This window comes from Callorhinchus milii, unplaced genomic scaffold (genome assembly GCF_018977255.1).
Source record: "Callorhinchus milii isolate IMCB2004 unplaced genomic scaffold, IMCB_Cmil_1.0 Scaffold1, whole genome shotgun sequence".
Lineage (NCBI taxonomy): Eukaryota > Metazoa > Chordata > Chondrichthyes > Chimaeriformes > Callorhinchidae > Callorhinchus > Callorhinchus milii.
In genome coordinates, this window is record NW_024704742.1 from 12,866,584 (window position 1) to 12,889,317 (window position 22,734).

Consider the following 22,734-nt stretch of genomic DNA (forward strand, 5'->3'; position numbering starts at 1 on the left):
GGTCCGCGAAGATTGAGTAAAGTGTATGAGGATGGAGTGGTCGACAGTGTCGAAGGCGGCAGAGAGGTCGAGGAGGACAAGGAGGCAGAGGGAGCCCTGATCACAGATGTTCAGAATGTCATTATTGACTTTGACCAGGGCTGTTTCCGTGCTGTGGGCAGCGCGGAAGCTGGATTGGAGGGGTTCAAAGAGGGAATGGCGAGAAAGAAAGGAGCGGAGCTGGGACACGATGACTCGTTCCAGGACCTTGGAGAGGAATGGGAGGTTACAGATGGGGCAGTAGCTGGAGTGAAGGGATGGGTCCAGGGAAGGTTTTTTCAAGATGGGGGTGATGATGGCTGTTTTTAGGAGGGTGGGAACTGAACTGGTGGACAAGGAGAGGTTGATGATGTCGGACAGGAGAGGGGCCAGAAGGTGGACCTGGGAGACAAGGAAAGAGATGGGGATGGGATCGAGGGAGCAGGTGGTGGGTTTGAGTTTGCGGACAGTCGTGGTGAGGGAGGAAGGCGAAATAGGGTCAAAGGAGTATAGGGAGAATGGGTGGGGCTTGGGTCATGAGGGAGAAGTGATGTGGGGGTGGCTGTGGACGGGGCAGAGGTGGCTGAATGTATCCCCTCAACCTGAGAACTGCAGGCCAATCAGTAGCAGGGAAACTTCTGGAGACTATAATCCGGGACAATATAAATTCTCACTTAGAAAAATATGGTTTAATAAAGGACAGTCAACACGAATTTGTTAAAGGCAGATCGTGTCTGACAAACCTAATAGAATTGTTTGATGAAGTGACTGAGCGGGTGGATGAAGGTACTGCAGTAGACATAGTTTATCTAGATTTTCAAAAGGCATTTGATAAAGTGCCACATAAAAGACTTATAACCAAAATAGAAGCCCACGGTGTTAAAGGGACTGTGGCAACATGGATCCAGAACTGGCTAGGAGACAGAAAGCAGAGAGTGGTAGTAAACGGTTGCTTTTCTGACTGGAGGGAGGTGTGTAGTTGTGACCCTCAGGGGTTGGTATTGGGACCACTGCTCTTTCTGATCTATATTAATGATTTGAACCTGGATATAGGGAGCACAATTTCCAAATTTGCAGACGATACTAAGCTAGGAAAAGTAGTTAATGGTGAGGAGGATAGGACTAGACTCCAAGAGGACTTAGACAGATTGGTAAAACGGGCAGAAACATGGCAGATGAGGAGAAACTTGAAGTGTTGCGTTTCGGTAGGAAGAATGAGGAGAGGCAGTGTAAGCTATATCAGGGTGGGCAAAAGACGGCCTGCGGGCCATATCTCGCAGCCTGTTGAATCAGGCTGACATCAGAAATGTACGGATCGGCAAATTTTCAAACACAAACACTGAAGCGGATGTTAATTCGAAATGAGTTTATCAAAGAAGAGGAAAGTGGATGCTGAAGGCCGAATATTCAACAAAGAATGGACGTCTAAATATTTTTTTACCTGTGGAAAATAAAATAAATAAACTAAAAATAAATTAAAAAATAAATAAAATAAAAGTAATGTGCAGTTACAAAATAACGTAAGCAATTTTGCATGTTTTTCACTGGCACTCGATGAGAGTTGTGATGTCAAAGACACAGCCCAGTTGATAATTTTTATTCGAGGTATCACCAAACATTTTGAGCTCACAGAAGAATTGGCAGCATTGCAGTCAATGAAAGATATGACAACTGGAGAAGACTTTTTGGAGGCAATAAATAAGTGTATCTTAAAATTAAGAGTGAAGTGGAAAAAATTGGTAAATATGACCACCGATGGAAGCCCAAATCTAACAGGCAAAAATGTTGGGTTACTGAAAAGAATTCAAGATCAAGTCAAAGAAACAAACCCAGAACAGAATATTGTTTTTCTACACTGCATTATTCACCAAGAGGTCCTCTGTAAACAGAGTGTTCTAAAACTAAGCAATGTCTTGGACACAGTTATGAGGTGGTCAACCACATTCGAGCAAAGAGGATTAAACCACAGGCAATTGTAACTCTGTTTAAGGAATTGGAATCCGAGCACACGGATGTTCTGTATCATATCACACACATGTAAGACGGCTTAGTTTAGGAAAGGTCTTGAAAAGAGTGTGGAAACTGAGAACAGAGATTGATTGATTTTTGGACATGAAACAAAAAGATTCGGATTTCCCATAGCTGAATGATGTGAATTGGCTCTGATTTCGTATTTGCCATTGATATCATGGGCCACATGAATGAACTGAATTCAAAACTGCAACAGGAGGGAGCCTTTGTGCACGATTTGTATTGCAGTGTCAAGTAATTTATATTGAAATAATTTTATCGCGTCAGATAGGAAACAGGCTGTTTGACCACTTTCCAGCAGATTACTTTTGCGATCAAAGCCTTAAAAAGTATACTTCGTCACTACTTGACTTACATGCCGAATTTTCTCGCCGATTCCAGGATTTCAATTTGATCGAAAATGACCTGTCTTTGGTCTTCATCTTTCTCGTTTGATGTTGAGAAAGCCCCATTTCACCTCCAATTTGTGCTTACTGACCTGCAATGTGATCCATTGCTTGCGGAGCAATTCAAATCAGTGCCGCTTCCCAGTTTTTACGCCTCTCTGAATGAATATACCTTTCTAAAAATAAAGGCTTGTGTCCAGAGGATGCTTGTGCTGTTTGGATCAACATACATATGCGAGGAGACATTTTCTGTGATGAAATGTAATAAATCAAAACATAGATCTGTGATGACTGATGACCACCTTGCAGCAGTACTCCGCATTGCAACAACAGAGACGATACCTGACTTCAATTGTCTAGTTAACGCACATCAGCGCTTTCATTCTTCCCATTGATTGAGCTTCTCACATTCTCATCAATATGTGAATAAATGAATAAATATCGAATAAATGTCTGCTGATGAGTTGTCTTTATTTAACCTAATTTTAATGAATGTCAATTATATAGACTACTTTATACATGTACGAGTGTAAGACTTGATTTTGAGCTATTATTAAGCATTTGCATCAAGATTAAGTGTGTTGTCTGTGAAGCTTACTAAAACTCGTGAAGTGGCCTGCCAGCCAAAATGATTGCCCACCTCTGAGCTAGACAGTACAATCTCAAAGGGGGCAAATGAAGAGAGAGACTTGAGGGTCCACATAAGCAAATCTCTGAAGGTGGCAGGACAGGTAGATAAAGCTGTTAAAAAAGCCTACGGGATACTAGGTTTTATAAATAGGGGCATAGAATTCAAAAGTCAGGAGGTTATGTTGAATATTTATAAAATGCTGGTATGGCCTCAGTTGGAGTACTGCATTTAGTTCTGGGCATCGCACTTTAGGAAAGATGTTAGGGCATTGGAAAGGGTGCAAAGGAGGTTTACCAGGATGGTACCAGGCATGAAGGACCTTAGTTATGAGGAGAGGTTAGCGAAACTAGGATTATTCTCCCTGGAACACAGAAGATTAAGAAGGGATTTAATACAGGTTTTCAAGATCATGAGAGGTTTGATAGGTTGAACCAGGAAAACCTGTTTCCACTGGCACGTGGGTCAGAAACCTGAGGACACCGATTTAAGTTAGTCGTTAAAAGAAACAGGGAAGGTTAGGAAAAAGTTTTTCACCCAGCGAATTGTTCGGATCTGGAATGCATTACCTGAAAGTGTAGTGGAAGCCGATTCAATAACAACTTTTAAGAGAGAAGTAGATGGGTATTTGGGGAGGACAGGATTGCAGGGCTATGGAGAGAAAGTGGGCCAGTGGGATTGAGTTGGATTGCTCTTTTTGGAGCTGGTGCAGACACGATGGGCCGAATGGCCTCTTTCTGTGCTGTATGATTCTATGATTGTATGAAAACAAAAACAACCATAGGTTTGACATGTACAATAACCCCCCCATACATAAACTTATTTATCTTAACTAATTACTCATTGATCCAGATGAAAAATTGCACTGATTTCTGCAGTACTAATACTTCTCTGAACAGTCTGATCACGAGATCCCCAACCACATTTAAAAAAAAGTTAATCCATTTGTTTTGATCCACCATATATGATTGAACCCACGTCAAACACTAGGACACAGCAAAGATGGCTGAGCTAGAATGACATAATTATCTGTACTAATGAGACGAAATGTCCGTCGGTCTGTCCGTCCGTCTGTATGTCAGCCAATAACGCAAACCTGATTGAAGTAGAGACATGATTTATATCTCATCGGAAAGGTCTTGCATTGGGGAGTGTCATTGGCATTTTTTTTTGGTGGGGATCTCTGATCGTTGATGAGCTATGACCTAAAAGCTCATCACACCTATATGGCAGTTTTGCTTTAGGTATAGACACAGTGTTTTGACATGTTAAATGGGTACAGCTAGTTACAATAATTAAAGACTGCTATACATACAAATCCATTTACATTGAAATTATTCAAAAGTGTTTGCCTTAAATGTATCCACTTAAACCAAACTACTCTTGATCATCATTAAAACTGTTGCATTCCATTTAACAAATGCCTGCTGTTTTATATTTACTTTTGGGACATTTATTTTCTGTTTTCCTCTTGGGCTCTTTGTGCAAAGCCCTATTTATTAGCCTTTCCAGCCTTTCGGTGCACTGCCCTGCATTTGTTTTATTCCTTTGTGTTTCATATATTGCAAGATGCCCTTGTTGAAGAAGTTAAACTAAATATGGATATGTATAACTAAATATTACTCTTGGATCCTGGTGTACCAAGGCAAAAACCATACTGAATCAAGTGACAGGATATTTCTTCCCACCTTTTATTGCCAATTCCATTTCCATTCGAAGAGATTTCAGGAGACAGGCACGCTGAGAATAAACAACATCAACAACAAAATTACATTTGTAAAGTGCTTTTAACGTCGGGAGGACGTCCCAAGGCGCTGAACATTTCAATAAAATGATTGAAGTGAGTGTGGCAACAGAAGTTTGTAAAAGATGTATTTTTAACTTCTTATAAACATTCTCCCTAAATTGAAGTGAAATCCTTCTCTGAAAAATGCAATATTTTAAAATCTTTTGTTTCATATCACTTTTATAAAATGGAAACTTATAATGTGAACATGACATTTCTCTGTGGTTCTTGAAAACCACTTATCTATGATTGTGCAGTGTTGATGTCCAAACCCCTTTGATTCCTTCTTTGAACATTGCCGTTCTCCATCAGCTGAGTGCGCAATTGGCTGCCGCGTTTCGCTCACAAAATATACAGTAATTTCCCTTTACAGTATATTCTGTGAAGCGCTTTGAGATGTCTCAAAGACATCTCAATCTATATCAAATGCAAGGATTATTATTAGCATTATAATTAGAATTCCTTACTAAAAGTACCCAAAGATATTTTATGCAGGTAAATTGAATTCATTTTTGATCATTTTTAGTTTTTAATGAGAGAACCTGTTTTACTCTTCTCTGTATAGATTTCAATTGTACTTCTAGGATATATATTGAACATCGGGAACTTAGATATTTTGGAGTTACCTTAAGGATGGTACATTTTGAAAATCTGTACACACAGTATAATGTCATTAGAGTATTGCAAAGTTGAAATTTCATTGCAAGTTTATGGACCACAAAGGAACTGTTTATTGATAATGGTGAGTCTTTATCTGTTGCTCTGGCCATGAACCAGGTGGAATGTCAACTCATAACATGTTTCGCCCACAAATATACAGTCAATTCACTTTACAGTATATTCTGTGAAGCTCTTTGAGATGTCTAGAAGACATGAAAAGCGCTATATCAAACGCAAGGATTATTATTATACTTGTACAGCTCATCTTACCTGGTACAACAATAGCATTGCCTCAATAATAGACCCATTGCTTGTGAGTTGATTTGGTGTGTGTGTGTGTGTGTGAGTTTGGGAAAGGGGAGGGGGGTTTGGGGGGAGGAGAATGAATATTTGTGGATCTGAGGAGCACAAATATAGGTTACAAAATAAAAGTGAACTGCTTTCTTTGTGTTACTTGAGTATTAAGATAACTGAATACTGTTGGTTGCAGGTGGAGGAACAAGCAGACTGTAAGATCATGAATGGACACTTCATATCACCAATGGATCATTACTTGCCAGGCATCATGCCATCTGAAACTGTCACAGCTAGGTAAGAAATTACCAGCATAACAGGATTGTGGCATAATTTTCACGATATTAAGAATGTAAAAGTAAAGGATTCAAGAAGAAGTAACTTCCTGTTGGATCTTTCTGGATGGAAGTCTGATAGATATGCCAGTTGTGCAAAGTTTTGGAAAGTTCGTAAATAGATTTTAGTAATATAGTTTGCCATCTCACATTATATAACTGAGTTTCCATTCACAAGGTACCATGATTGCGAGAATATAAATGTGTACAAACTGAGTCAAATCCTTTTACAACACCCGAATTCTGCTTAATTTTTTTCTTTGCTTTTTTTTCTCCTTACACTCTGAGCTGGAACAGGAATTACAACAAAGCTGCTCTTCTTGGTGCCACCAATGTGTTGTGCCACTTCTCGTGACCTTTTTAGGTCACTTCTAACTTCTAACCAAGATCTTTATGGAGAATGTGGCTCGTTAATATACTGTGCACCTTTATTACCTTTACTCAAAGTCCTAAATGCTTAATGAAAAGGAAATCCAAACAGTTAGCTGCCATTGTTATCCCAGAGGAAAACTCCATCAAGAGACTTAATATACTCCATAATATTCTGTCTCTGCTATTGAAACCCACCGTCCACATACAACATTCTCTTCTCTCCAGCAGCGCATAAATCCAGTCAATTGTTCCTAGACAATAGCACCAGGCACCAGTCATTTAGATTGTGCCTTGTTTAGTGCTTGCGAGTCAATTATCGTCTTGGAGCAAATACCTGCAAAACAATCTAATGTTGAAGCTAAGTCCTGATAAGCTTTTCTTTAGGAATTATTGTTTTCACTTTAAAAGAATACAGTATGACCAAACTTCCAGTTTTTAGCTTCTGTAAACCTTCATTTGTAGCTTTAAATTTGCATGTGGTCTCATGACCAGCCTCGATCAATAAGTAGTGAGGTGGAAATTCATAGGAATTCCCACGCAAAATTGTTTTTACACACCTCATCAAATCATGGGTCAAGGGCATGAGATGGTTTTATCAATTTCCAGCCGCCATATTCACGCCATTCCAATGATAATGCCTTGAGCATTATCTTCTCCTTGATATCTAATCACGGTCTCTCTCTCTCACTCACACTCACTCTTTCACACTCACTCACTCACTCTCTAACTCTCTCACTCACTCACTCACTCACTCACCCTCTCTCTCACACATTCTCTAACTCACACACTTACACACTCTCACACTCAAGGTCTCACATTCTCACAGATTCTCTTGTCTCTTATATCAATAAGACCTGGGTTCAATTCCAGGCAGGGCGAAACCTTGGGCAAGTTTCCTTACTCCACGCGCCTGATAATAATCCCTCCCCCGAAAAATATAATAAGTTGGTCATTTTCAATCCACAACTGTTTGTGGGACACTGCTGTGCGCAATTGACCACAAATATACCGTCACTACACTTAATGGCATATTCTGTGAAGCTCTTTGAGACGTCTAGAAGACGTGAAAGGCGCTATATCAAATGCAAGGATTATTATTATTAATACTGTAACAATTTTAATCATAGAATCATACAGCTCAGAAGGAGGCCATCATGCCTGTGCCAGCTCTTTGAAAGAGCTATCCAATTAGTCCCACTTCCCCACTCTTACCCCATAGCCTTGACATTTTTTTTATGTGGAATTCTTCTGTGAACGTTTTACTTTTTTGCTTTTATTATTTTTGTAAAATGTATTTTGACACTATAATGCAAGCACAACTGTGTGCTGCAGTGCGTGAACTGTAATTTCATGCAAACAAATGTATTAAGCTATCAGAAGGTAGCAACAACTTGCAACCTTTTTTTTACTAATTTGGATCATAGATAATGGGTAAATGAGAGACTATTGTTCAGTAACTCAAAATGCAGCATTTCTGTGAAAGTGCTCCCTTGTGGACTAACCCTTTCCAAGCTCTGCACAATCTGTCGATTCCAAGATGATAACACGATGGCACTCGCCAAAGAAAAAAAACATTCATTACTCAGAATTTGTATACATGTATATTTTTATAGATAAACAATTGTGTGTTAGTGACCCTGTACGTGAAGGGGATGGGCGTCAGAGGAAAAATAAAATTAAATTATCTCAGAGATGTAGGATAAGCCATTTTAGAAATTCTGAGGTCTGATTTAGCCAAATCGGGTTTAATATTTCATATTGTATGGAAAACTCAGTTGAGTAAAACTATTTAAAATTAATTGTAATATGAAATTTAGTAATTACTATAATTTTAAAATGAAATAATATATAGATTTTAAATTCCATTCAATATTGAATATTGCAGTGTGCTTAGGGTTATTGACCAGCGTTCTGAAGACATACGACCTTGCTTTCAGTCAATAATCTATTTGCAGTAGAATTATCCATTGTGTTTATTTACCCTGTGAACAGATTCTTGTGCAGCCGCTGACATTATCACTATTCATGGCTGCACTCTTCACCTCACTGAGCCAATCCGAAACCTCGGTGTCCTTTTCGACTCAGCTATCCTTCAAACCCCACATTCATGCTGTGACCCTTTCTGCCTTTCCACACCTAGGCAATATTGCTCGCCTCTTCGACTGCCTCTCACCGCAGGCCGCCGAGACCCTGATCTGTGCTTTAATTACATCTTGGTCTGATGATGTCAATTACCTGCTTTCTGGATTTCCCAACGCTTCTCTCCACAAGCTGCAGATTATGCAGAACTTTGCAGCTCGTGTCCTCTCCCACACCAGGCTCTGGGAACCTCATTCTTGCCCGGCTTCACTGGCTCCCCATTTCTCAGAGAATCAAGTACATAACCCTCGTTCTTACCTTCAAGGCTGTACACTGTCTTGTTCCCCCTTACTTCTCCGACCTCATAATCCCGTATCAGTCTGTCCGCTCCCTCGGTTTGGCGGACACCAGCTTGCTTCAGGTCCCCTGCACTTCCCACCCCACTATTGGCGGTCGGGCATTCAGCATCTCTGCCCCCACATTGGAACTCTATCCTGCAATCCCTTTGCCTCACCCCTTCTCTTGCCTCCTTCAAGTCCCGAACAAAGATCTTTCTCTACAACCGTGCCTTCGGGCACCTTCCCACTCCCACCCCCTTGCACTCCATCCGTCCTGAGCCCAAATCCCAGATCGGGTCCAAAAAACCCTGACTGTCCATTGCCCTGGGTCATCTTTCCGACATGAAGGGCGCACAAGTGTAATTTGTTGTTGTTGTAAATAGTATGGTAGTTTTTTGAGATGTTAATTATATGTCAGATATATCTTTCAGTTTGGGATTTGTGGTTATCGCATCTTTGTACAATTACCCATGTCAAGTTATTCACACTGCCATTGCTGTAGGTTTCAGTTTATAATTCCCAAAGAATGGAAGAGCAAATACAGACCTGTATGTGTTCATCTGGCTGGAACTGGAGACCATGTAAGTGCCGAGAGAGTAATGGTATGGTGATTGGTGTAAATCCTCTGTGAGTAATCCATATAAATTAGCGTGATGTATAATTTCTCAATCCACAGATATCTCTTTAAAGTTAATTATTGATGTGAAGGGGATTCTATCTCTGTGAAGATAAAAGTGCGTAATTTGTTAATAAATTAATCATTTACATCTCGAGAATGTGAGTGGCTGATTTTGAGTTTGTATTTACAATTCTTGCTGATTATGAGTATTTCTGTATATAACGTGGGATTTGATTGTGTGTTATCAGAGTGAGCAATACTAAGCTAATATGGCCAAATATAGTGGTTCATTTGATATCTAGTATATTAAATACGCATGCTTGTGAGAGTCTCAGATCTTCCACTCAGTCCTAATTTTCACAGACTAAAGTGGGGGTGAAATTTGTGAATAGGGCTTGCAGCTGTGGATCTCTGGATGGCAGGCCTCAACATCTGGTTAGCAGGAGTCCAACACTTTTGTAAACAAAAAAGAAATCTGACTGAGCAGGAGTTAAAGGGCATCTTGATCCAGTACGGTGGGCTTATCTTCACCAACTTCGCCATTGAGAACAGCATCTTGGGGAGGAGGGGCTCAACTCACACACCCAGGTTCAATTGATGTGATAAATATTGAAAGCACCGCCAAACTGACCCTATTGTAACTTTTAATTGAGAGATATGAATGAAAAGTACTATTTAATCAGGCTTATTCCAACAGGTAACTGGAATGTAACACTCAACCCATGAGATCTGATAACAAGAGTAGATAAATGGAATAGATTCTGCTTTGTGGCTATCCGTGGAGTATTCCATTTCTACTGCAAATTGTAATGCAATATATGTGTCTTTCAATCATGATTTGGCATGTTTCAATCCTGTTCATTGTCATGGACAGTAGGTTCCCCTCTTTAGAGATGTTTGACCCTCAAGTATTAATTTCCTTCATGGATTCAGCAGTTAGGTACCAAACACACAATAGTTTTATGGCTGATGATGGAGGTTGTGAAGGTTTTTGCATTTTGACTGAATGGCCATTCAAAACAAGTTCCATCTAGGAGTGTTCATTGTGGCAACAATAAACAGGAACTGAACTACATTGCCCAATCAGTTGAGTCCCCAAGGAGTCATGATAAGCACTAGTTAGTTAGCCCACACCAGGAGTCCTGCAAACCATTATGATTGTCATGCCAAATGGTGGCAGATGGCATTGGAAGCAGTGAATAGAAAAACAACAAAGCCAGGGTATCTGGAATGCGCAGAAACCGTGCTTAGGAATTTCCAAACTGAACAACTGGGCTCCACATATGTTTGGTTTCTGTTTGCCTAGTATAGAGTATGAATTCTCTTTCTCCCCCTTCTCCCTCTGGCCTACCTAATCCCATAGATTTTAGGTGCAATCTGGAATTTAAGAGTGTGTGCTTTGTACTTCTTTTGGAGTTGAACTAGTTAAAACTGGGCAAACATTCTGCTGCTTGTCCAGCCAGGACCACCCTATCCAAATGGACTTTGGGTTGCAGGGTTAGCAGAAGCTGAGTGGGAAGAATTGCAACCTCCTCGTGATTGATCTGTTCCTTCAAATTCTGCTAACCTGGCTGACCATCAACAGTCTTCTGGAGTACTGCAATACACAATACAAATTCATATTTATGTAGCACCTTTCATGTCAGGAGGATGTCCCAAGGCGCTGTCTGACCAGACAACCTATATAAAACTGGTTAGGCCTCAGTTAGAATACTGCACCCAGTTCTGGGCACCACACTATAGGAAGGATGCTAAGGCATTGGAAAGGGTGCAGAGGAGATTTATGAGGATGGTATCAGGAATGAGATGAGGAAAGGCTAGTGAGGCTAGGATTATTCTCATTGCAGCAGAGAAGGTTACGAGGAGACCTAATAAAGAGGTCTTCAAAATCATGAGGGGATTTGATACGTTAGAAAGGGAAAAACTGTTTCCACTGTGTGTCGGTGACTCGAGGTCACAGATTTAAAATAGTATCTAAAAGAAGCAGAGGGGAGGTGAGAAGAAATTTCTTCAACCAGCAAGTTGTTTGAATCTGGGATGCATTGCCTGAAAGGGTGGTCGAGGCCGATTTGATAACAACTTTTAAAAATGCGGTGGACAGGTATTTGAGGAGGACTGGTCTGTGGGTTATGGGGAAAGGGCTGGGGAGTGGGATTGACGTTACATTGCTCTTTTCAAAGAGCCGGCACAGACTCGATGGACCGAATGGCCTCTTTTTGTGCTGTACGATTCTATGATTCTATGAACCTTCCTGGCTCAGGAACTGGACTACCAAATAAGGTTCACTAAATTTCTGCTATTCCGTTACCAGTAGTGTCATCTTTGATCCAACTCATCCCAAAGAGAACCTGTTTACTTCCTCCAACCCTCACTCCCCCCACCCAGCAGATAGTCACTAGTTCATCATTACACATCTGACAAGCAGTTTTGAGCTCTTAAGGATGGATGCAAGCCATATGGTGAGCAGCATAACATATGTGATAACAATACAGCATAACAATACTCCTGCTCACAGCGCAGACACAGATCCTTCTACTCTTTGAGTCATATCCGCTACTTGAAGGTGCATAGCCTCAGCAGCAGCTGAATTCTTGAGTCCTTAATTAAAGATGTCATTATGGGATTCCTGGAAGACCATAACAAGATTAGGCAGAGTCAATATGGCTTTACAAAAGGGAAGTCATGCTTAACTAATCTTTTAGAGTTTTTTGAAGATGTATCTAGCAGGTGAGATAGGGGGGAACCAGTAGATGTAGTATATTTAGATTTTAAAAAGGCATTTGACAAAGTGCCACACAAAAGGCTATTGCACAAGGTTAAGGCCCACGGGATTAATGGGAACATATGAGCATGGATTGAAGAGTGGCTAACGGGTAGAAAACAGAGAGTAGGGATAAACAGGTCATTCCCAAATTGGCAGGATGTGACTAGTGGAGTGCCACAAGGATCAGTGCTTGGGCCTCAGCTATTTACAATTTACATCAATGATCTAGACGAGGACATTGAATGTAACGTATCTAAATTTGCAGATGACACTAAACTAGGTGGGAGAGCAAGCTCTGAGGATGATGCAAAAAGATTGCAATGGGATATAAATAGGCTCGGGGAGTGGGCAAGTAGGCGGCAGATGGAATTTAATGTGGGGAAGTGTGAAGTTATTCACCTAGGTAGAAAAAACAGAAAAGCAGATTATTTTCTAGAGGGGGAGAGATTAGATAGTGTTAGTGTGCAGAGGGATTTGGGTGTCCTTGTACACCAGTCTCAAAAATTTAGTTTGCAGGTGCAACAAGCAACTAAGAAGGCGAACGGCATGTTAGCGTTCATTGCAAAAAGTTTAGAGTACAAGAATAGGGAAGTCTTGCTGCAACTGTATAGGGCCTTGGTGAGACCGCACCTAGAGTATTGTGTGCAGTTTTGGTCTCCTTATTTAAAAAAGTTGCTAAATGGAGTGGAGAACACAATTACAGAATAGTCTTTTGAAATATGCCAATTGAATTTGACAAGAAGGCACAGGCTTAAAGTTATCAAAGGCAATTTAGGAATTATTTCTTTACACTGACATTAATTAACAGAATGAGTTACCAGGAAGGCTAGTTGATTTGCACTTGATGGAGTAATGGGAAGATGGTAGGGTGGGTTTTCTGGAAGAAGGAGATTAAATTATGTTCATTGCTGCATTTATCATCAGCTGTATTTCAGTGGGTGGCAAGAAAGGGAAGCTAAAATTAGTTCAGTTGTTACGAAATAAGAAAAATTTATGTACAAAAAGTAATCTTGCTTGTATTTGAATATGTACAAAAATAACCTGAAAAAGACTTGCAGTTTCTGAGTTTCAAAATTTTTGCTGTGTCAAATTAAAATTGTTCAAAGATTCCCACATTTCCCACAAGCATTTAAAACATGTTTTGTCCCCCAAATTATTCTTAGTTTTACTGGCGAAGGCGCACATTGATGGCCCGTCCAATGATAAAAGAAGCCGGCATTGGATCCCTTCTGCTGGAAAATCCTTACTATATCCTTTGAATGTTTAGTTCAATCTGTACAGAGCGCTGCACTTTGTATTCATTAAAGCTGAATCCTGCTAAGTTAAGAGACGGCGTAGAGGAGCTATGTATAGATAGACCTTATGGAATTGCTTGAGTGATTACTTTCTTTTCCAGGAACAGGATTTGATTTTAGCAAAGATGAATCTACACTGAATGCATCAGCCTAGCTTTGTCATTAGCATGCTCCTCCAAGTCAGAAGGTTGTAGGTTGAAGCTGCACATCAATGCAGTGCTGGGGGTGTGCTGCATTGTTGGAGGCATCGTCCTTCAGATGAGTCATTAACCCGAGGTCTCGTCTGCCTATCTATGTGGACTTTAAGATCCCATGACACTATTTGAACAGAGAAGGGAGTTTCTCCCGGTGTCCTGGCCAACAATCCCTCAAATAAAATTGGTCACTCACTCCATGGCTGTTTGTGGGACATTACTGGGTGCAAATCAGCTGCCGGGCTCACCCACAAAATGCACACTTTACAGTATTTCCAGTGAGGCACTTTTAGGCGTATCAATGACACGATAAGGTGCTATATCAAATACAAGAATGATTATCAGGACATAAGATGGCTCAGCTGTTTGCAGTTGTGATGATTGTTTCTGACAGTATTGATGGAAGGGTCAAGGACTTTGATTTTCAAACTTCTCTTTTAAAAAGAAAAGGTGAGGCAATGTCTGGATGTAAAATGGGTTTCAACAACAACAACAACAAACGTACATTTATAGAGCACCTTTCACGTCGGGAGGACGTCCCAAGGAGCTGGACAGTCAGGGATCAGGACCCGAGCATGGGGGAGGGGTGGGGTAGGGGTGAGGGAAGGCAGAGAGGTGGGAGGCGACTGAAAGCATGATCGAAGATGGGTCCTTGAAGGAGGCAAGGGAGGAAGTGAGGTGAAGGGACTGTGGGATGGAGTTCCAGAGTGTGGGAGCACAGAGGCTGAAAGCCTTGGGACCGATGGTAGGGCTTGACATCCGCAAACTACACAGAACAGTGCCATTAAAATTTCAAGGATAATTTACAGCTAAAGGTTTTATTAGGATAAAGCTCTATATTAAATGCAAGGATTATTATTGCATTATGATTTCACTCCACATCAAGTAATTGCCTGACCTGGTGGCTCTAACTAGAAAGGGTTTGATGTCCAAGCACTACTACTTCCCAACATTAACATCCATCCCTGAAATAAATAATTGTTCCAATGGTAAATGCTGGTCATCGTAATGGAAACTTTTATTGCAAGGAACCTCTTCTAGCTCACTATTGTAGAATGAGCGGAATTAACAAACTCTTCTGTAAGCACCTCAAGTTTATCATTGTGTGAATAAATCTTTACGTTCTCAGATTAGTTCTCAGACTTGACCACAAAGCCTTGGGACGTCTTCCCAATGTGAAAGGTGCTCTATAAATATAATTTTGTTGTTGTTGATTCTTTGATGCCAGTGACACAGCTGACATTGTAATATTCAAGAAATTCAGCAGATAAGGCAAATTAGAGCAAAGGTTTCTCAATTCTGCTCATTCCAATAGGCCAGGAATAGTTTGTATTGTTGTGAACGTATTTTTATAATAGTTTTATAATAATAAAACGCATTTGGTAGAGCACTTTTTACATCAGGACAACGTCCCAAAGCCTTTTGTGGGATGTACTGTAAATTTGGGTGACTGTATGTTTTGTGGGAGAATGCGGCAGCCAATTTACAGACAGCATTGTCCCACAGTCATGGAGTGAATGACCAATTTTATTTGGGAGATTGTTGGTCAGGCGCTGGGAGTCCCTAGAGAGTGTCTAGAGAGTGTTTATCTTCTTCACTTAGTTTTCTATCCTCGTGAGTTCCCCTGACTACGTGCCTCTGGCGCAGAAGTTGAATAGATGGTTTGCTTCCTCTTTCAAAACCACTGCTTATGATTTTAGGCAGCCACCAGGAAGGGTGAAGTCTCTCCTTTGCTCCAGGCTCTCCTCTGCTCTGGCCCTCATTTCAGGGAGTGTGGCAGAGATCAGCAACTTGGCAAAATGGGGAAGCCTGTTGGTTGTGTTGCGAGCAGCATCACTGAGTACCTCTGGACATTTCGCATTTTATTATCTGAGCATGCAAGGTATCTTGAGTAAAATGTCCGCAGAGACGAAACTTCCTCAGTAACACTGTGAAAAAGAAACCTCTACATTACAATCTTAGAGAACCATAGAAACCAAACAGATTTCAGCACAGAAGAAGGCCATTCAGCCCATTGAGTCAGTGGTAGCTCTTTTAAGAGCAAATCTTTCACTCCCATTTATCTACCCTTTCCTCATATCTCTGTAGTTTACTTCTTAGATACTTGTCTAGTTCCCTTTTGAAAGCTGATATGGATTTTGCCTCAACAACCGCTTCCCAGCAGGGCATTCAATATCCTAACTACTTTGTGCTTGTTTGCTATCTATCTTAAATTGGTGTCCTCTGGTCACTGCCTCACTGACCAGTGGAAATAATTTCTTCCCATTGACTATCAAACCCTTTGTATTTAACCCTTAACCTTTGTTCCAACAGAAAAAGCTCCATTTCCTCCAGTCTCTGTTCATAGCGCAAACCACTCCTTCTCGGTGTCATCCTAGTAAATATCCTCTGCACCCCATGTGTCACCTTGATGTCTTTTCTAAAATGGGGAGACCAAAACTGGATTCAATATTCTAAGTGTGGTTCAATTTTAATATTCTAACTATTATTGAGGTCTTTCTTTGGAATAGGATGGGAGCCATTATAGTTGTTTGATCAGAAGAGAATTTCCAACTTTGAGGCTTGCCAGTATTCCATATTTGTGGTCTAGATCAGCAGCATAAGTTTATTTCTTTGTAATAACACAATGACTTAAAAATACTGATGGTATAAGCTCTTATTTAACGTGTTGTAATTTACTAATAGGATATCAGTTGTACACAAAAGTACATTATTTACCACACTGTTTCCCTTAATAACACCATCACATGGCTGCAGGAAACCTAAAGATCAAAAGTAAGTATTTTATAACCAAGCTTGTTCCATATTTAATTCCTTTCTCAATATCAGTAAAAAATGTGTTTTGTTTAATGTAGTTCACAATTTTATGTAACAAATTACGTAATTTGAAATGTTTCGATTGGAACTCCAAATCAAAACCTTAATTAAAATAAATCCACACTGTGTATATAAAGGGGGCATTTGTCATAACCTCTACTGCTAAATCTAAATCCATCTGAGGAATTCAACATTGGCTTTAAAGTAACACTGCCCTCTCTCAGTGGACTAAATCAACTGTCACTGAAAATTGTCTAAATATACCTGGATCGAAATGTTCCAATCTTAATTAAAAGTTTCTTCAATTATGTATTTTGAAATCTGCAATCGCAATAGAGGTTTAGTATTAGTACCAAGCTTATAGGTATAGAAAAATAATTCTGTGCGAGTATCCTGAAAGGAACAGCGGGTGAATGTTTGGGACTCTGACACTATGCAAACTCGACTTACATAGAAATTTCCATGATCTTTGCCAGCGGAAAAAGTATCTAATTGACAATCTGACAATTTACTATAAATTTGCATATTATATTTTTTAGTTTAAAACTGTTTTTATTGAATGCCAAAGTGTGCTTTTTCAGATATTATGGGATAGGCTCAGTAACTACATTTCGATCTCATTGCAGTCTGGCTCTGTTTATACACAATAGTATCATAGTTACTCAGACACTAACCGTGTGAGGGGCACTATATAAATTCAAGTTGTTGTTAGTATAATTTTACAATGATTTGCACTACTGGTGCAAAAAACATGTTAAATAAGGCTATTCTGAGCTTGGTTTGGTTTCTCAAGCTTGGGGTAAACAACAACAGCTTGCATTTATATATTATCTTTCATGGAGCATAATGTCTTGAAGCCTTTACAGTTTAAGCTGAGACACCACACTGAATAAAGAGCACTGTATAAATGTAAGTTGTTGTTGATGATGGGTTTGGACTGGATTTTTGTTTTTTTAGGAATTTCACTAATTTTATCAACCTCAAAAACGTTAAGAGCTGGGTCTACCTTATGGGGTTTGATTGGACCCGAAACTTCCAATTTAACACTGGTCTGTTATTATTGTGTGTTGGTGTCTGCAAATGGTGGCACTGAATTTAATAGTAGTACTTTCAGCAACCACATTTTTGGAGCCAAGGCCAACCTTGCATTACATTGGAGGGTGTGTGTGTGCGGGGATACATTAAATAGTAGGCGAGAAATGGCCTTAGGTTTGTAATCTTCAGAGATAAAATATTCAACATGCCCAAATCAATAGTTAGCACGCATCTCAAATGCTATACTGTATTTGGGAATGATTTAAATTGTTTACCAATAACACAAATAATGACTGGTTATGTTAATACTGTTAATACATCTCTCACTCTGCTTCTTACAGCAGAATAGTGAACCTTGGCTGTTTTTCTCTCGTACATATCAGAGCCACTAACAATAAATTCAAGTTTTGCCCATAAAATATACAGTCACTATACTTTACTGTATATTCTGTAAAACACTTAGAGATGTCTCAAAGGCGTGATAAGGCGCTATATCAAATACAAGGATTATTATTTGTAGTACGTTACCTAAAAACAGCTAAGCCCAGAAACGTCTTTGTCTGTATGGCTCAGTTTTACACTTGGCACTTAATCACTATTAAATCAATTGAGTTATTAGGCAAGTTGCCCTAATGAGAACCTATCGAATTAAACTGTTAGAACTTTTAGATGGGATTCCTTGGACCATTAAGAGAGTAAACATTGGATTATAATAGTACAAATGATCAGATTACAGAATTGTTTTGTTTGTATTCTGTTTAATTGATATCCTTTAGCAATTATTCTAAAAACGAATTAACTGTTTTTAAATCCCACACAATGGAAAGGCATTCCTTTCTGAACCACGTCATATGCAAACTTAACTTTAGTTGAAAGCAATATGTTATTTTGTTTTACTGATGGATTAGCAGGTTTTAAATTCCCATAGTGTGTCACAGATTATTAATTATCGGAAAGGTGTATGCATAAGTGATTTATGTGTGAACTTGTGTACCTTTTAGAAATGGTCAAGGCTGTGTGGAATTTTTATTTGTGGAAGATGTACAGATTCAATAAGTTATGATAATAATAATCCCTGCATTTGATATGGTCCCTTTGTTGAACGTCTCAAAGCTCTTCACATGATATATACTAAATATGTATTTTGTGGGTGAACATGGCAGCCAATTTATGCACAGCAGTGTCCCACAAACAGCCATGGAATAAGTGACCAATTTTATTTGGGAGATTGTTGGCAAGGCCACTGGGATAAACTCCTTTCTTTTTTGAATAGTGCCATGGGATCTTTGACACTCATCTGGGCAGGCAGATGAGACCTGTTTAGCGTCTCATTCGAAGGACAGCCTCTCCAACATTGGAGCACACCCCAAAGCATTCTATTGGAGTGTGAAATGAGACTATATAAATTCCATGTCCTGATGTGCAGCTTGAACCCACAACCTTCTGACTCAGAACCAAGAGTCTTGTCCTATAAGCAAGGATATTAGAGAGCCTGAGCGAGGTTGACACACAAATTATTGTACAAGTACTCTTCAATTGTGATATCCTACGTTTTACCATTGTAAGACAGACACAATGTTGCATTGCTGTGTCATCCCCTCCCTGCTCAGTATTCAAGCCTGACCCTTTGAAGCACTCTGAGGTGTTAGCCTACATGAACGGCGTTATATAAATCCATGTGTTACATAGTTTTGGAAGTTTTTAAATGCCCAAATTGAAATTACTTTTCCCACATTGTAAACAAAATGGGCTAATTCATTCTGTGTGGAATTTAGGATGAAGAGACACAGTAAGACATTAACACTTTCATTTCAGAGTGTGTGTAACTAGCATATTACTATGTTTTGCTTAGGCTACAGAGAGTGCTCCCGAGATGCTATCTTATGTGAAGGGACCTGCATAAGTGCAAGTTGGCTGTGTTGTAATTAATTGACCCTTTTGCATAAATAAGGAACCAAAATCTAACGATAAAGACAAAGTGCAAGCTGTTGTTTTCAGTGGATTTAGGTGATTACATTAGCCAAAACATGGAGTCTTCAAACTGCAACTGCCCGCAAGTATTCACATCTTCATTTGGTTATTGAACAAATTTCTCTGCAATTATAGCTCAGTGAATCCTAGAACCAGAAGGTTTCACTTCACCTCTTTCAAGGGCAATTCAATTGAACACCGCCTCTAAAAATATCTTCTTGGGAAGGGGAGGTGGTTTGGGTCCTTGGTATTGCAATAGATCTAAACGCAAGGATTTGGCACAGCTATTGTCAATGATTAATCCATCTGTCTGGCTCATTAATGAGATGTGAAGGTGTCAGTGTTTCTTCATCTCTGCCATTTAAAGCCCTAATGGTTAGGGAGTTCTAGCAGGCAGCTACTAGGACTGTAAAACCTACCAGTGCATCATCCTGATCAATGGTGTGATTAATATTTTTAATTGGTCACAGATTGATTGGATTAGCATCCATCCTACAGATTACTTTTATTAGAAGAAAAAATATATTTTTAAATATTCTAATAATTGGACTAAACACTTTCTCCTGTATTTTACAGTTAATGCATTTTAAAAATAGATGTGAAGGGGAAAAGAGACTTTGTTATCAAATGTTGCACATTTCCATCTAACTTATTTCATCTTGCTTTTTGTGGCTAGGAGATCAAGTTTAAGGAATGTGTCTGATCTTTTTGTGATGGGAGGAGCTCTGGTCTTAGAGTCCGCTGCTCTTCTACATTGGCTGGAGAACGAGGGTTATGGTCCTCTAGCAATGACTGGAATATCCATGGGAGGCCACGTAAGTTTATGCATTGATACAACTGTTGAACCGTTTCATATGGCTCATATTTCAAATGATTTAAGAAAAATAAAATCTTGTAAACCATTCCCTTTAAAGTTGTTTTAAATTTTAATTGTAGAAGACCATTTTCCTTCATCTATGGTTCAGATTTATTTTACTCCCTTAATGTTTTTTGGATATTTTGTCCTCTTTAGGAGCCCTGTCCTTGTGAAATACAAATGCAACTCAGCTTGTAGGAAATATGCAGACATTCTCTCTAAAATCAAGACTCGCCATCACTCTTATTAATAATCATCCTTGCATTTGATATAGCACCTTAATACATTGTTGAGACGTCTCAAAGCACTTCACAGAATATACAGTAGAGGGACTGACTATATATTTTGTGGGTGAAACCTTCAAAAACCTTTTACCTTCAATAGCTAGGCAGAAACTAACTAGAAGCTGTTCAAACAATCTCTCACTTTTTAGTCCCTTTTCTTTTCAGAATTTCCTAATATAGCTGAGGGAGCAGATGGAAACAGTTCAATTTATTTTGTTCTGGTTGATCTTCGTCACAGCCTCGGGGGAAATCAATAGCGAGAACATTGCATCTTTAAATGGAACCTTGGCAAGTCATACTTTGTAGTGGAAAGAATAGTCTGTTTATGAAATCAAGCTCCCAACAAAACGTTTATTGGTTTAGAACAGTCTTACGTATTGCCCCACCCCTGAATTTCTTTCTTCCTTTTCTGAAGGTACTGCTCATGCTCGGGTATGTTTTGTGGGCATAATACATCTGCTGGTCTTGTTTCTGTGTCTGCCTAGACCATGAGTATTGACAGCTATTTAATGTGAAGTACTGAAGCGTAGTGGTTGGAGCACCCGCCTCGCAAGCAAAAGGACCTGGGTTCGATTCCTGGGCAGGGCGAAATGTTGGGCCAGTTTTCTTACTCCACAGGCCTCTGTTTACCTCGCATTAAGTAGAAACCGGTTGTTAGTCGATTGGCGGATCGCGTTTCTGGGGGTAATAAGCCCTTCAAAAAATAAAACAAAAATGTAAGTAATAATTTGGTCACTTAATCCACGACTGTTTGTGGGACACTGCTGTGCGCAATTGGCTGCCGCGTTTCGCCCACAGAGCATTCACATTACAGTATATACTGTGAAGGACTTTGAGACGTCTAGACGTAATAAAGCGCTATATCAAATGCAAGGATTGTATTATGGTGGGTGCATCAAGGCCAAATTCAAAACTGTCTTGACCTGACGATCAAGTGCAGTCATTTTCTAGCAGGTGTCACTAATATAATAATAATAGTAATCCTTGCGTTTGATATAGAGCCTTATCACATCTTCGAGATTGTATTTGAGAGCAGATGCTCTGTTTTTTCGTACTTTCTTACCAGTCTAGCTCAGACCACGTGTAGTATCCTTATCGCTGCCCACCAGCGAGTTTGGTAGAGACGGATCTTCTGGGTATATACGACCGTTTTTCACGAGATGGAGTTCTTTTTAATTAGTGGGAAAAATCTGCTGCCAAGTTGTGACTGTTAAACTTCATTTTTCATTTTCAGCATCTTCGTCACATCGTTTTCTCCATTTCTCACCTCCTTACTCTCTTCTGGAGTATGGTTCTACTTTTTCATATTGGGTGTGTCACAAGGTTGAGAGGTTTATGGCTGTAAATTCACCCCAAATCCTTACATACTGAGGGCTGAGAGTCCATCAGGTGTTAGTTCTTAGTGATCCAGAGTAGAAACCCTGAAGTTAGTCCTTGAAGTTGATGATTGTGGTTCGACTTTAGGGTCAGAGAGATCCAGGTTATGAGAACTGATCAGTTTTCCCTCATCAGGTACAAGCATTGGGTAGTCAGTCCATGCTAAATTGCAGCCTGGGTAATTTCACATTTCCATGAGGGTTGGGAAATTGTTATTCCTTCAGTTTATCCTTTGCATAGAATACAATAGGAAAGAGTGTACTGTGTACAGTTCTGGTCCCCGCAATACAAAAAGGATATTGGAGAAATTGAGAAGAAACAGAGGAGGGCAACCAGAATGATTGAGGGAATGGAAGGACTGGACTATGAGGAGCGACTAAGTAAATTGGGCTTGTTCACGCTGGAAAAGAGAAGATCGAGATGTGACATGATTGCTATCTTTAAGATTCTAAAGGGGCGAGTCAATATAGATCATGATTGGCTATTTCAACTTGTCCAGAATACTAAAATCAGAGGTCACAGCCTGCGATTGAATGCGGGTAAATTCAGAACAAATCTACGCAAACACTATTTTAGTGAGCAAATAGTGAACCTG

At 39.7% G+C, this 22,734-nt stretch overlaps 1 protein-coding gene across 5 annotated transcripts in view; it reads left to right on the forward strand.

Moving 5' to 3' along the window:
* Positions 1-22,734, forward strand: part of abhd18 (abhydrolase domain containing 18) — a 55,577-nt gene that overhangs the window by 13,838 nt on the left and 19,005 nt on the right. For 4 of the 5 annotated variants that reach the window (XM_042337085.1, XM_042337094.1, XM_042337089.1 and 1 more), the window contains 5 exons: positions 6,000-6,100; positions 9,430-9,508; positions 13,474-13,558; positions 16,547-16,574; positions 20,299-20,437. In XM_042337085.1, the coding sequence (XP_042193019.1) occupies positions 6,000-6,100; positions 9,430-9,508; positions 13,474-13,558; positions 16,547-16,574; positions 20,299-20,437 (432 nt within the window). Of the gene's footprint in view, positions 1-5,999; positions 6,101-9,429; positions 9,509-13,473; positions 13,559-16,546; positions 16,575-20,298; positions 20,438-22,734 lie in introns of those variants that run through there. The other variant, XM_042337100.1, reaches the window with a different exon arrangement.